At 42.1% G+C, this 14,929-nt stretch overlaps 1 protein-coding gene across 1 annotated transcript in view; it reads right to left on the bottom strand.

Annotated features, from left to right (window-relative positions):
• Positions 1-14,929, bottom strand: part of chd7 (chromodomain helicase DNA binding protein 7) — a 352,687-nt gene that overhangs the window by 246,554 nt on the left and 91,204 nt on the right. Inside the window, exon 3 of the mRNA XM_043689312.2 lies at positions 1,541-1,887. Coding sequence (XP_043545247.2) covers positions 1,541-1,887 — 347 coding nt within the window. The remainder of the gene's footprint in view (positions 1-1,540; positions 1,888-14,929) is intronic.

Genomic DNA, 14,929 nt, shown 5'->3' with positions numbered 1-14,929 from the left:
TGCAGCCCTACTTGCTCATTAAATAGATATTTTTTGAAAGCACCATCTGTATATTTGGCCAAATTACTTGTAAAAGGGAAGGAAGGGCCCAACTAAATATTAAATTTGCTATCATTTTTTCAATTACACTGAACATTTTCATAGTTTTCAATTTATTGAAGCCATTAGGCATATGCAGTAACCTGTACTAAATCCTATGCAACAAAGCACTTATGCCTTAATTAATTTAGGAAGTTGAGTAAATTTTTTCCCCAATTACATTAGATATCTGATATATCTGACACATATCTTTGCTGGCATTGATCCAAGTTAAAGCACTTTATATTCCATGGTAAGAGCTACAGAGGAGGAGCTGGAATGGGCATCAACTGATAACTTGTTTTCAAGATTAGCATCTCAAATGTTCACAACTGCAAAAAAGGTATGCATTTGATTTTTACAACCTCTTTTCATGTTTTGGATACAAACTTTCTTGAACATTAATTTTAAAAAGCAGTTTAGAAAATTCAATGCATTCATTATAATAAATATACTAATTAGAAAAGCATTGAGAAATATTTTCCTCAATTTCCGAGCTTCATGCTGGATCTTCAAAGGTCTTGCAGGAGAAAAAACTGAAGTAAAATTTACTTTCAACAACAATGAGACATTTAATAACCATGAAAATCATAATTCTGGCCAATTCAAAAACAATTCAATCAAAACTCAAGGATCCAGTTCTGAAAGCTGGAATTATTTCGTTTCATCAAGTAACTCATCTATATTATTACCAATAAAGATGATCAGTGTGTAAGTAAGGCAAACAAACTTTCAATCAGATGTTTCAAACTTGCCCTGCATTGCTTCAAGCACAGTAAAATAACTTCAATAAATTTACAAAGCAGAACTACCATGTTTACTGTATACAGTAAGGTGGCAAAATTTAACTTCACAGTTAAAATTACCATTACCTCACTATAAATATTGAAGACAACTGCAGCTGTTCGGAGATCCCATTTTTTGAACTTACAATTCTATATGATTCAACATCAGTGAGTTTGATTTTTATGCCATTCTTCCTCAACAATTTGTTGTTTATAGGACATATGTAACATTAGGTTTTATCTATCTTGCTTTATTAAGTATCCAGCATGTTCAGCACCAATGTGTGTAGAAGTTGTTATTTACCATAACAATAACTCTCCTGTGTTTTACAAACATTGCCTTATTCTGAACTTTTGACTGGTTCAAGGTCAATTCCGTTTTGGGTATCAAATTTATATTAAAATATTTAGCTTTTCAGAGTTCTGTTGTTTCAGAAGCTTTCATCTCTGGCAACTTTAGGCAATGCTGAATTATTTACATAGGATATTATTTTCCCCTGTCATCTACATTTGCAACAAAATAATCAGCAAGTTGGAAGAATACTCCTCAATGAAACATAAACCAAACTACCTTGAACAGTCTCTGGATAGTTATGACTAAAGTTCAGCATTTCAATACCGACAAAGCAAAAATTCAAAGCTGCCAATTTTGTGATAGAAAAATTACACGTTCCTACCTTGCATTCTTGTTGCTTTTCATTTTAGTTGCTGTTGGTTTGGGCTTTTTTTCCTTGGCTTCTTTGGGCTCCTTGGGGTCTTTCTTTTCTTTTGGTTTTTTCTTCTTTTTCTTTTTCTCATCAGTTGAGCCATCCATTGCAGTGCCAGAGATCACTATTTGATCAATCACCTTGGGAATATTTTGCTCACCACGAGCTTTAGCCTTAGCAATTGCTTCAGCCACAATGCGATTGGCTTTCTCTTGCATCCGCTGCTGATCCAGTGACTTCTGTCGCTCTTCACCACTTGCTAATTGAGAATTTTGTCCACTAATCTGTGTCATGTCTGACTGAGTACTTGAAAGAGGCTAAAAGAAACAAGAAAATAAATTAAGCATTACATTGCTAACAACATTTTTGTTGAAAGATATAAGAGAGACCTAAAAGTGGCAACTTTTTCAAACAGAGGGTGGTACATGTATGGAAGAAGCTGCCAGAGGTAGTGGTGGAGGCTAGTACAACTGAAGCATTTAAAAGTCATCTGGATGGGTATATGATAGGAAGGATTTGCTGGGATATGGCCTGGGTGCTGTCAAGTGGGACTAGATGAGGTTAGGATATCTGGTCAGCATGGACGAGTTGGACCGAAGGGTCTGTTTCTGTGCTGTACACCTCTAAGACTATGACTTTACATGACAGAAACTTAACCCGTTATTAAACCAGATTAAAATTAATCTTGGGGATAAATGCAACACACTTAACAAAAATACAACTGGCCCTTAATTGTCCTTTCGTGCAGCACTTCCCATTCAGATGCTCATTTTAAAAATGAAACTTACTTGGAAGTAAATATTCTATTCATAACATTTACATAAAATTGTGATTTTAATGACTTTTGATCAGATTTTCAGGTGATTTCGTTGTTTGACAGCTGCACTAGGTATGGTGAATTTTCTTACACTTGTATAATTGGAGCTGGAATGTGGACATTTTTTTAAAAACAAAACATGGCTCTGCTGACCTTTTGTGTTCTCTACTGATGGTCTGACACATCATGAACTACGGCTCCAAAAGAGATCTGTAGTCCACTCACATTTCAAGAAGATACAAAGTAAGAAAAAGCAAGAAAGAAACAAATAAATGATTGACTTGCTACCAGTCCCAAAACCAAAGTTAAAGTCTCACAGCAGCAAGTTGGGAAAAAGAAATTCAATAAATAATGGAGATAAAATGGCCAAGTTAACTGGTTCATTGATGTCCTTTAGGGAAGAAATCACCACTCTCACCAGCCTTGCCAGATGTGATTCTAATCTCATATTACACAGTAGATATGCCATCAGGGCAACTTGCAGGGGACAGGGAAGAACTCATATTGGTACCACCCACATTCCAGGAATAAACCCTGGGCAAGTTGGAAATTGGAAAGCAAGTAGCATACTGGTTGAAGGCAAGAGATGGCGCAAATGTAGTTGCCTTTCAAATAATAATATAGGTATTTATGATTCCAGTACATCCCCAATGCTTTTTTCACCTCCAAACTTGAACCAGAGAGATTGGCATAATTATATAGAAAGTGTAAAAGTACAGGAAGATCCCAATGTATTTCTTAGAAGTTAAAAATAAACAGTGGAGATCAATGGAGAAATTCAGAAATGCATACTGAATAATTTCACCAGTAGGAAACGAGGCAATGTTCTTAAAAAAGGAAAAAAGTTATAATGTCGAGTTAAGACAGCTGACAACTCTGCTACAAATATTGGATCAGTGAGATGGCACACAATTAAATGAAAGGTTCATAGGAAAAAAAATTGGAAGGGCATAAGACCATTTGTACAAGGAAAAAGATTTGAAAATGTGCGTACTTAGCAATGGAGAGTTAATGTATGTCAATTAGAATTTTGTACAGGCGGTGATACAGGTAGCAGTGTGAGGTGAGCCTTGGATAGGTAGCCAAAGTAGTGTTAAAAGAAATCAAACCAGGAATTGACAAGAAAAAAAAATACCAGATTTTAGGCTTTAGGGGAAGGGAGAGATAAAAGAGTGTAGAGATGTCAATAAGGTTTCTTGGTGAAAGCCAATTACAGGCAGAGTCAGAGTTGGACAGAAGGGAAACAGCCATTTCAGTCCAACTTGTCCATGCCAAACAGATATCCTAAATTAATCCTGTCCCATTTGACAGCATTTGGCCCATATCCCTCTAAACCCTTCCTACTCATGTATCCATATGCCTTTTACAATTTTGTAATTGTACCAACTTCCACCACTTTCTGCAGTAGCTAAATTCATACATGCACCACCCTCTGTGAGAAAAAGATGCCCATCAGACCCTTTTTAAATCTTGCCCCTCTCACTTTAAACTTATGTCCTCTAGTTTTGGTCTTCCCTAATCTGGGAAAAAGACCTGACTATTCATGCTATCCATGACCCTCAAGATTTTATAAATCTCTATAAGGTCAGCCCTCAGCCTCCGATGCTCCAGGGAAAACAGACAATAGGTGCAGGAGTAGGCCATTCAGCCCTTCGAGCCTACACCGCCATTCAATATGATCATGGCTGATCATTCCTAATCAGTATCCTCTTCCTGCCTTATCTCCATAACCCTTGATTCCACTATCTTTGAGAGCTCTATCCAACTCTTTCTTAAATGAATCCAGAGACTGGGCCTCCACTGCCCTCTGGGGCAGAGCGTTCCACACAGCCATCACTCTCTGGGTGAAGAAGTTTCTCCTCATCTCTGTCCTAAATGGTCTACCCCGTATTTTTAAGCTGTGTCCTCTGGTTCGGCACTCACCCTTTCTGGACCCTTTCAGATTTAACATCTTTCCCAAAGCAAAGAGACCAGAATTGAAAGCAGTATTCCAAAAGATGCCTAACCAATGTCCTATACAGTTGCAACATGACCTTCTAACTCCTTCTAACATGTTTCCTGCTGCCAGGGTGTCCAATCCTTTCATAATCTTATATGTCCCAATCAAATCCCCTCTCAGTCTTCTAAACTCAAGGGTATACAAGACCAGTCGCTTCAGTCTTTCTGTGTAAGGTAATCCCGCCATTCTAGGAATTGACCTCGTGAACCTATGCTGCACTCCCTCAATAGCCAGAATGTCTTTCCTCAAATTTGGAGACCAGAACTGCACACAGTACTCCAGGTGTAGTCTCATCAGGGCCCTGTCAGCTGCAGAAGAACCTCTTTGCTTCTATACTCAATCCCTCTTGTTATGAAGGCCAGCATGCTATTAGCCTTCTTCACTACCTGCTGTACCTGCATGCTTACCTTCATTGACTGGTGTACAAGAACATCCAGATCTCTCTATACTGCCCCTTTACCTAAGTTGATTCCATTGAGGTAGTAATCTGCCTTCCTGTTCTTGCCACCAAAGTGAATAACCATACATTTATCCATATTAAACTGCATCTGCCATGCATCTGACCACTCACCTAACTTATCCAGGTCAGCCTGTAATCTCCTAACATTCTCATCACATTTCACAGCCCCAGTCTATTCAGCCTCACCCTACAGATCAAATCCTCCAACCCAGAGCAATATTCTTGAAAATCTTCTCTGGACCCTTTCAGATTTAACATCTTTCCCAAAGCAAAGAGACCAGAATTGAAAGCAGTATTCCAAAAGATGCCTAACCAATGTCTTATACAGTTGCAACACGACCTTCTAACTCCTATACTCAATGCACCGAACAACAAAGGCAAGTGTACCAAATGCCTTCTTCACTACCCTGTCTACCTGCAACTCCACCTTCAAGGAATTATGAACCTGCATTCCAAGATCCCTTTTGTTCAGCAATACTCCCCAGGTCTTTATAATTAAGTGTATAAATCCTTTCCAATTTGCCTTCCCAAAATGTAACAGCTCACATTTATCTAAATTAAACTCCATCTGCCATTCCTCTGCCCATCGGCTCACTTGATCAAGGTCCCATTGTACTCTGGGATAACCTTCACTGTCAACTATACCAATTTTGGTGTCACCTACAAACTTACTAATCATTTCTCCTAAAATCACATCGCATGGTGGCACAGTGGTTAGTGGGCGGCACGGCGGCACAGTGGTTAGCACTGCTGCCTCACAACACCAGAGACCCGGGTTCAATTCCCGCCTCAGGCGACTGACTGTGTGGAGTTTGCACATTCTCCCAGTGTCTGCGTGGGTTGCCTCCGGGTGCTCCGGTTTCCTCCCACAGTCCAAAGATGTGCAGGTTAGGTGAATTGGCCATGTTAAATTGCCCATAGTGTTAGGTGAATGGGTAAATGTAGAAGAATGGGTCTGGGTGGGTTGCACTTCGGCGGGTCGGTGTGGACTTGTTGGGCCGAAGGGCCTGTTTCCACACTGTAAGTAATCTAATCTAATCAAATCATTTACATAAATGACAAAGCAGTAGTCCCAGCATTGATCCTTGCAGCACATCGCTGGTCACAGGCCTCCAGTCCAAGAAACAACTCTCCAACACCACCCTCTGTCTCCTACCATCGAGCCAGTTCTACATCAAAACAGGGAGTTCTCCCTGTATTCCATGTGATCTAATCTTGCTAACCAGTTCATCATGCGGAACCTTGTTGAATGCTTTGCTGAAGTCCACATAGATTGCATCCACTACTCTCCCAGGTTATGAACTGATTCTGTTCTTGAGTACACTTGTAAGTTGATTTGTAAGCAAGTCACAACACAATACAATTGCCATTTTTAAGAGCAAACATTTGGATGTCGAATCTTGAATTTTAATTTAACATTGGACCCTTGCGTAAACATCAGTGCATAAAGGTCAGGATTGCATGTACAAACTTGTACCTCAGCACAGAAATATTTTAACCTTGTATAGGTGGCCCCTGATTTATGAAAGTCCAACTTAGTAATGCTCATACTTACAAGTGAAATCCCATACAGGGATATTATTAATTCTAAAGCTAACATATCCAGTAAAATAACTCATTCCTTTCCAAAAGCCATGCTGCTCCTTGCTAGTTTATTCATGAGAATTACAGCAGGGAAATCCCCAAGTGTTACCAAAGTAATTTCCTGTCTTGGTGGGTATACTCTCAAAGGTTAGTTCAACATCATTTGCTAATATGGTTCACCATGGCATTGAATTAATAGATTACAATATGAATAATATTCAACTTTGTAATCAAAACACAGACGGGGAGGAGAAAAGTCACACAGAAGTAAACTTTATCACTGGTACTCTGAAAATTGCACCTCTCTGTAAAGCATCCCATATCCCTCTAATTGCTAAACTTTAGAAACTGACTGTTATAACTGACTGTTTGGGGAAAGCATGTTGGCTCAGTGGTTAGCACTGTTGCCTCATAGCGCCAGGGACCCAGGGTTCGATTCCAGCCTCAGGTGACTGACTGTGTGGAGTTTGCACACTCTCCCAGTGCCTGCGTGGGTTTCCTCCGGGTGCTCCGGTTTCCTCCACAGTCCAAAGATGTGCAGGTCAGGTGAATTGACCATGCTAAATTACCCATAGTGGTAAGTGCATTGATGAGGGGTAAATATGGGATGAGGGAGTGGGTCTGGGTGGGTTAAAAAAATGGGGTGGTATGGTGGCTCAGTGGTTAGCACTGCTGCCTCACAGTACCAGGGTCACAGGTTCAATTCCAGCCTCGGGTGACTGACTGTGTGGAGTTTGCACATTCTCCCCGTGTCTGAGTGGGTTTTCTGCGGGTGCTCCGGTTTCCTTCCACAGTACAAAGATGTGCAGGTTAGGTGAATTGGCCATACTAAATTGCCCATAGTGTTAGGTGCATTGGTCAGAGGGAAGTGGGCCTGGGTGGGTTACTCTTCAGAGGGCCGGTGGTGGACTTGTTGGGCTGAAGGGCCTGTTTCCACACTGTAGGTAATCTAATCTAAAGGCCAATTTTGACAGTATTAGGCAAGAACTTTCAAAAGCTGATTGGGGGCAGATGTTCGCAGGTAAAGGGACGGCTGCAAAATGGGAAGCCTTCAGAAATGAGATAACGAGAACCCAGAGAAAGTATATTCCTGTCAGGGTGAAAGGAAAGCCTAGTAGGTATAGGGAATGCTGGATGACTAAAGACATTGAGGGTTTGGTTAAGAAAAAGAAGGAAGCATATGTCAGGTATAGACAGGATAGATCGAGTGAATCCTTAGAGTATAAAGGCAGTAGGAGTATACTTAAGAAGGACATGAGATAGCTTTGGCAAATGGAATTAAGGAAAATCCAAAGGGTTTTTACAAATACATTAAGGACAAAAGGGTAACTAGGGAGAGAATAGGGCTCCTCAAAGATCACCAAAGCAGCCTTGGTGTGGAGCCGCAGAATATGGGGGAGATACTGAACAAGTATTTTGCATCAGCATTTACGGTGGAAAAGGACAAGGAAGATATAGAAAGCAGCGAAATAGATGGTGACACTTTGCAAAATCTCCATATCACAGAGGAGGAAGTGCTGGATGTCTTGAAACGCATAAAGTTGGATAAATCCCCAGGATCTGATCAGGTGTACCCGAGAGCTCTGTGGGAAGCGAGAGAAGTGATTACTGGGCCTCTTACTGAGATATTTGTATCATCGATAGTCACAGGTGAGGTGCCGGAAGACTGAAGATTGGCTAACGTGGTGTCACTGTTTAAGAAAGGTGGTAAGGACAAGCCAGGGAACTATAGACCAGTGAGCCTGAACTCGGTAGTGGGCAAGTTGTTGGAGGGAATCCTGAGGGACAGGATGTACATATATTTGGATAGGCAAGGACTGATTAGGAATAGTCAACATGGCTTTGTGTGAGAGAAATCATGTCTCACAAACTTGAAAGAGTGGCAGAGCGGTAGATGTGATCTATATGGACTTCAGTAAAGTGTTTGACAAGGTTCCCCATGGGAGACTGGTTAGCAAAGTTAGATCTCTCAGAATCCAGGGAGAACTAGCCATTTGGATACAGGACTGGCTCAAAAATAGAAGACAGAGGGTGGTGGTGGAGGATTGTTTTTCAGACTGGAGGCCTGTGACCAGTGGAGTGCCACAAGGATCAGTGCCGGGTCCTCTACGTTTTGTCATTTACATAAATGATTGGGATGTGAGCATAAGAGGTACAGTTAGTAAGTTTGCAAAGACACAAAAATTGGAGGTGTAGTGGACAGATTACAACAGGATCTTGACCAGATGGGCCAATGGGCTGAGAAGTGGCAGATGGAGTTCAATTCCGGTAACTGCAAGATGCTGCATTTTGGGAAAGCAAATCTTAGCAGGACTTCTACACTTAATGGTAAGGTCCTAGGGAGTGTTGCTGAACAAAGGGACCTTGGAGTGCAGGTTCATAGCTCCTTGAAAGTGGAGTCGCAGGTAGATAGGATAGTGAAGGCGGCATTTGGTATGCTTTCTTTTATTGGTCAGAGTATTGAGTACAGGAGTTGGGAGGTCATGTTGCAGCTGTACAGGACATTGGTTAGGCCACTGTTGGAATATTGCGTGCAATTCTGGTCTCCTTCCTATCAGAATGATGTTGTGAAACTTGAAAGGGTTCAGAAAAGATTTACAAGGATACTGTCAGGGTTAGAGGATTTGAGCTATAGGGAGAGGCTGAACAGGCTGGGGCTGTTTTCCCTGGAGCGTCGGAGGCTGAGGGGTGACCTTATAGAAGTTTACAAAATTATGAGGGGCATGGATAGAATAAATGGACAAAGTCTTTTCCTTACAGTCGGGGAGTCCAGAACTAGAGGGCAGAGGTTTAGGGTGAGAAAGGAAAGATATAAAAGAGATCTAAGGGGCAACTTTTTCATGCAGAGGGTGGCACTTGTATGGAGTAGACTGCCAGAGGATGTGGTGGAGGCTGGTACAATTGCAACATTTAAGAGGCATCTGGATGGGTATACGAATAGGAAGGGTTTGGAGGGATATGTGCCAGGTTCTGGAGGGTGGGACTAGATTGGGTTGGGATAACTGGTCGGTATGGACGGGTTGGACCAAAAGGTCTGTTTCCATGCTGTACATCTCTATGACTAAATCCATTAAGAAAACAAACTTTGGCAGGAATTGCACCCAAACAGTGAAGCAGAAAATGGGAATAAATGGGATTGTTTCCAGGTACCAGGCAGTGACTAGTGCTGGGTCACAGGGTTCAGTGCTTGCCTTCCAGCCATTCACAATGTACTGTATATAAATGATTCAACACATGGCAGATGCAGCATAAGGTGTGAAAAACAGAAAGACAGAGTGTTGTGAAGATATGGGTGTACTGTACCTTTAAGAAAGCTAAAAGCTAGCAGAATTACATGACAGCACCAAGTGTTCTGAACAAGATAGAATGTAATCTTTTGGTCCAGCAGCTAGTGTAGCTGGTTGCCTGGAGACAAATTAGGCCAATCAGTTTAAATTATACCCCAAAAAACCAAAGTCCAATCAAGTTTGAATTGAGTATATTGACAATATTAAAAGCCAAATGACACAATCGATGCGTTGGGGGTATAAGACCGGGGAAAATTGAACAGTTGGGGAAGAACTGCCAAAAGACCAACAGATGTAGGCAGCGAGTAAGAAGTCTCTGAGAGGGACCTGTTTGGAGGAGTTTGCGCAGAGAAAAAAAACAGACATTTACAGAGGAAGATACAAAGGGAAAATTGAACAGCTACCCGGCTTTGAAATTTGAATTTTTGGTGAATCTTATTTGGGAGTTTTATCAGACGAATATTATATAAGGGAAAGTAAAAGTTAGAGGAAGGCGTTGTAAATATGTTAGTTAATTATTCTGTTACGCTTTAAGAAATAAAGTTGCTAATTTTTACTTTAAATAGTTCTTGGCCTCTGGAATTTTCAGATTACTGCATGAGATGAATCTTTTCCGTGTTGCTGGTTTAAATTAAGCAGGAGGGTTTACTCAATGATGTAACAACAGCATTATTTTAATGGAGATATCCTAAAGAATGTAGATGTAAAAAGGGATCTGGGTGAACTTGTACTGACTTAAATGAAAGTAAACAGGCAGGTGCAGCAAGCAATCAGAAAAACAATTGGTTTATTGGTTTTCATTGCAAGAGGATGAGTGTTCAGAAGTAAGGATATTGTCCCACAATAATACAGGGCCTGTGTGTGACCACACCTGAAATGCTTTGTGCAGTTTTGGATGCCCTCCCCAAGGGGGAATATATTTGTCTTAGCAAGTGTGCAGCAAAAGGTTCACTCGGTTGATACCAGGAACAGCAGGACTGATACATGAAGAGAGATTGGTTTGGACTATTCAGTAGAAGTTTTGAACAATGAGAGCAGTTCGGATTGAAACAGGGCTCGACAGACTACTTGGAAGCAGCATGTTTTCCCCTCACTTGTGAATCTATAACCAGGAATCAGAGTGTCAGGATAAAGGGTAGGCCTTTTAGGACTAAAATGAGAAATCATTTTTCACTTAGTGAGTGGTCAACCATGGATTTTGCTACAGAATGGTGTAGAGGGAAGGTCACTGAATATATTCATGAGTCATGGAGTCATAGAGATGTACAGCATGGAAACAGACCCTTCGTCAAATCAATGGGTATGGAGAGAAATTAGGGATATGGCATTGAAGTAGGGGTCAGCCATGAGCCCAATGACCCACCCCTGCATCTCGTTTCGATACGAGCAAGAAATTTATATAACAATCACCTCACCATCCATCCAAGTACTTTTAAAAATGAAATTCTTATATGACATCATCTTTGGACTCACCTTCAGGAACAATTGATTGTGAAACTAATTACAAAGTGAAAAACAACTATAGGGGTCCAATTCTTTGTCTGACACATGCTTCAATTATAAACATCAAAAATCCATTCTATTCTTCAATCATTGCAATGAACTAAAAATATTTAACAATTTCCAGACTATATGAATTTTGCTTTAACTCAGACCGGTTAAAATTTAACTTCATACTCTAATGGCTCTGTAGCAGACATATGTGATCACTTTTATCAAATAACTTTAATAATAAAGTTAAAATCAACAACACCAGGTTATAGTCCAACACGTTTAACTGGAAGCACTAGCTTTCGGAGCGGCGCTCCTTTATCAGGTGGTTGAAGGAGCGGCGCTCCGAAAAATGGTGCTTCCAATTAAACCTGTTGGACTATAACCTGGTGTTATGGTGATTTTTAACTTTGTACACCCCAGGCCAACACCAGTATCTCCAAATCAAGTTTAAAAATAAAAGTTTTACACTGTGGTGTGGATCAAATTGCATATTTCCATGAACTTAACATAGGATTTGATAAAATCAGACTTTGCATTGGGAGGTGATGACCTAGTAGTATCATTAATCCAGAGAACAAGGTAATGCCCTGAGGCACTGGGCTCAAATCCCACCGTGGCACATATTGGAATTTGAATTCAATAAAACTCTGGGATTAAGGGTCTAATGATAACCATGAAATCATTGCTGATTACCAGAAAAATCCATCTGGTTCACTAATGTCGTTAAGGGAAGGAAATCAGCCATCCTTACCTAGTCTGGCCAACATGCGACTCCAGACCTACAGTAATGTGGTTGACTTTCAACTGCCCTCTGGGTAATTAGGGATGATAAACAAATACTGGCCTGACCAGCAATGTCCATGTTCCGTGAATGACTATTAAAGAACTGGCAATTGAAATTTCCTGGCCTTAAATAATCTGTCTTTCCCTGTAGACTTCAACTTAAAAATTGGGGAGGAATATCCTTTTTCAATTATTCTAGTGGGATTTTTACAATTCCATAACCAACAACAGCAGTAAGCAGTATACATGAGTGAATTAAATATTACAGCAAAGAAAGTGGCCCTTCAGACTACTGTACCCATGCTGCCCATCAGACATATTACTACTCTCGACTTATTTCCCATCCCTTGGCCTATTGCCTCGTAAATATTTTCTCATCAATCTGTACAGAGACGTTATGATGGGACTCTAAAGCAGGTGGGAGTTGAGCTGCTGCCTCCTGGCCCAGAGGTTGGAGGGGGGGGGGGAGGAGGAATTATCCTTGCCCCACCAGAAGCCCACTTTTTAACCAGGTGCTAACACAGAGTCTGCAGTATTATCACAATCATCTGCCATTGTAGATATTTTCTATCAACCTGCTCAGAAATGTTATAGTGTCTTTGGAGCAAGTGGGACTTGAACCTAGACCTTGAGGCTCAGGAGAGCGTCGGCTTGAGCAGCAAATGTGGGACAATGCACCTCACTGCACTGATTTTTAAAGAAAAGATGAAATCAGATTTTATTGGACTGTATTTAATGCTCACTTGTAGATAAGCACATTTATGTTCCAAATTTCAGGCTCCTTAAGGTTTAGAAATGTTATCATGGATGTTAAAGTCTTCATTTAGACCCAATTTCCAGTGTTTCTAACATGTGATGCCAGGGGACTGCAGCTGCAGAAAGGATGAACTAATTCACGTTTGCTCATTTATTTGTATATTCAGCCAGCTTCTATCTGCAAAACTACAAGTCAAAAATCAGAAAGGTTGCTCAATGCATCACAATAAGTCCCTGTCTGCAGTTCTCAGGAAATGTTCATACTGAATTGTCTTTATATGGAGACAGGCAATGTGTGTTTATTTAATTGATTATTAGATCAAACAATTCAGGACTGCTTCATAGCCTGAATTAGCTGCTCATGTCATTAATGTTCAGTACTTGGATCAGCACTTGGAACTACAATGTTGTGGCCATAACAGAGACATGGATTTCACAGGGGCAGGAATGATTGCAGAATCTATCAAGGTTTAGATCTTTTAAAAAGAACATGGAGGGGGTTAAATGAGGAGGGAGAGCAGCATTGTTAATTAGAGAAGGCATCACAGCTGCAGAAAAGGAGGTTGCTAAGGAGGGTTTGTATGGGTGAAAGTCAGTAACAGGAAAGGAGTAGTCTCTTTATTGGGTGTTTTCTATAGACCCCCCAATAGCAGCAGAGAGATGGAAGAACAGGTTGGACAGCAAATCTTGGAAAGGTGCAGATGTATCAACATTGTTGTTATGGGAGACTTCAACTTCCGCAATATTGATGGGAACCTCCTTAGTGCAGATGGTCTAGATGGAGCCGATTGTGTCAGGTGTGTCCAGGAGGGATTCCTGACTCAATATGTAGACAGGATGACTAGGTCCTGGGAGGCCATAATGGATTTGTTGCCAGGCAACGAGGCAAGCCAGGTATCAGATCTCTCAGTGGGAGAGCATTTCGGTGACAGTGACTACAACTGCCTCACCTTTACCATAACCTTGGGGAGTGATAGGAACAGACAGTATGGGAAGGTACATTAGAGTGGTGCTGGAAAAGCACAGCAGTTCAGGCAGCATCTGAGGAGCAGTAAAATGAACGTTTCGGCAAAAGCCCTTCATCAGGAATACAGACAGAGAGCCTGAAGGGTGGAGAGATAAATGAGAGGAGGGTGGGGGTGGGGAGAAAGTAGCATAGAGTACAATAGGTGAGTGGGGGAGAGGATGAAGGTGATAGGTCGGGGGGGGGGGGGGGGGGGGAGAAGAGGGTGGAGTGGATCGGGGGAAAAAGAAGATAGGCAGGTAGGACAAGTCATGGGGACAGTGCTGAGCTGGAAGTTTGGAGCTGGGGTGAGATAGGTGAAGGGGAAATGAGGAAACTGTTGAAGTCCACATTGATGTCCTGGGGTTGAGGTGTTCCTAGGCGGAAGATGGGGCGTTCTTCCTCCAGGTGTCTGGTGGTGAGGGAGCAGCGGTGAAGGAGGCCCAGGACCTCCATGTCCTCGGCAGAGTGGGAGGGGGGAGTTGAAATGTTGGACCACAGGGCGGTGTGGTTGATTGGTGCGGGTGTCCTAGAGATGTTCCCTAAAGCGCTCTGCTCGGAGGCGTCCAGTCTCCCCAATGTAGAGGAGACCGCATCGGAAGCAATGGATACAATAAATGATATTGGTGGATGTGGAAGGCTCCTTTAGGGCCTTGGATGGAGGTGAGGGAGGTGGTGTGGGCGCAGGTTTTTTAATTCCTGCGGTGGCAGGGCAAGGTGTCAGGATGGGAGGGTGGGTTGTAGGGGGGCATGGACCTGACCAGGTAGTCACTGAGGAAGCGGTCTTTGCAGAAGGCGGAAAGGGGTGGGGAGGGAAATATATCCCTGGTGTTGGGGCCCGTTTAGAGTGGCGGAAATGTCGGCGGATGATTTGCTAAATGTGAAGGTTGGTAGGGTGGTAGGTGAGCACCAGGGGGGTTCTGTCCTTGTTACGATTGGAGGGGTGGGGCATGAGGGCGAAGGTGCGGGATGTGGACGAGATGCGTTGGAGGGCATCTTTAACCACGTGGGAAGGGAAATTGCGGTCTCGAAAGGAGGCGGCCATCTGGTGTGTTCTGTGGTGGAACTGGTCCTCCTGGGAGCAGATACGGTGGAGGCAGAGGAATTGGGAATACGGGATGGCATTTTTGCAGGAGGTAGGGTGGGAAGAGGTGTAATCCAGGTAGCTGTGGGAGT

This window comes from Chiloscyllium plagiosum, unplaced genomic scaffold (genome assembly GCF_037043375.1).
Source record: "Chiloscyllium plagiosum isolate Xiang-an unplaced genomic scaffold, Cpla_swu_hap1 HiC_scaffold_4, whole genome shotgun sequence".
In the NCBI taxonomy this organism is placed as follows: Eukaryota; Metazoa; Chordata; class Chondrichthyes; order Orectolobiformes; family Hemiscylliidae; genus Chiloscyllium; species Chiloscyllium plagiosum.
The sequence above is the reverse complement of the archived record's forward strand: the minus strand, read 5'-3'. Positions and strand labels throughout refer to the sequence as shown.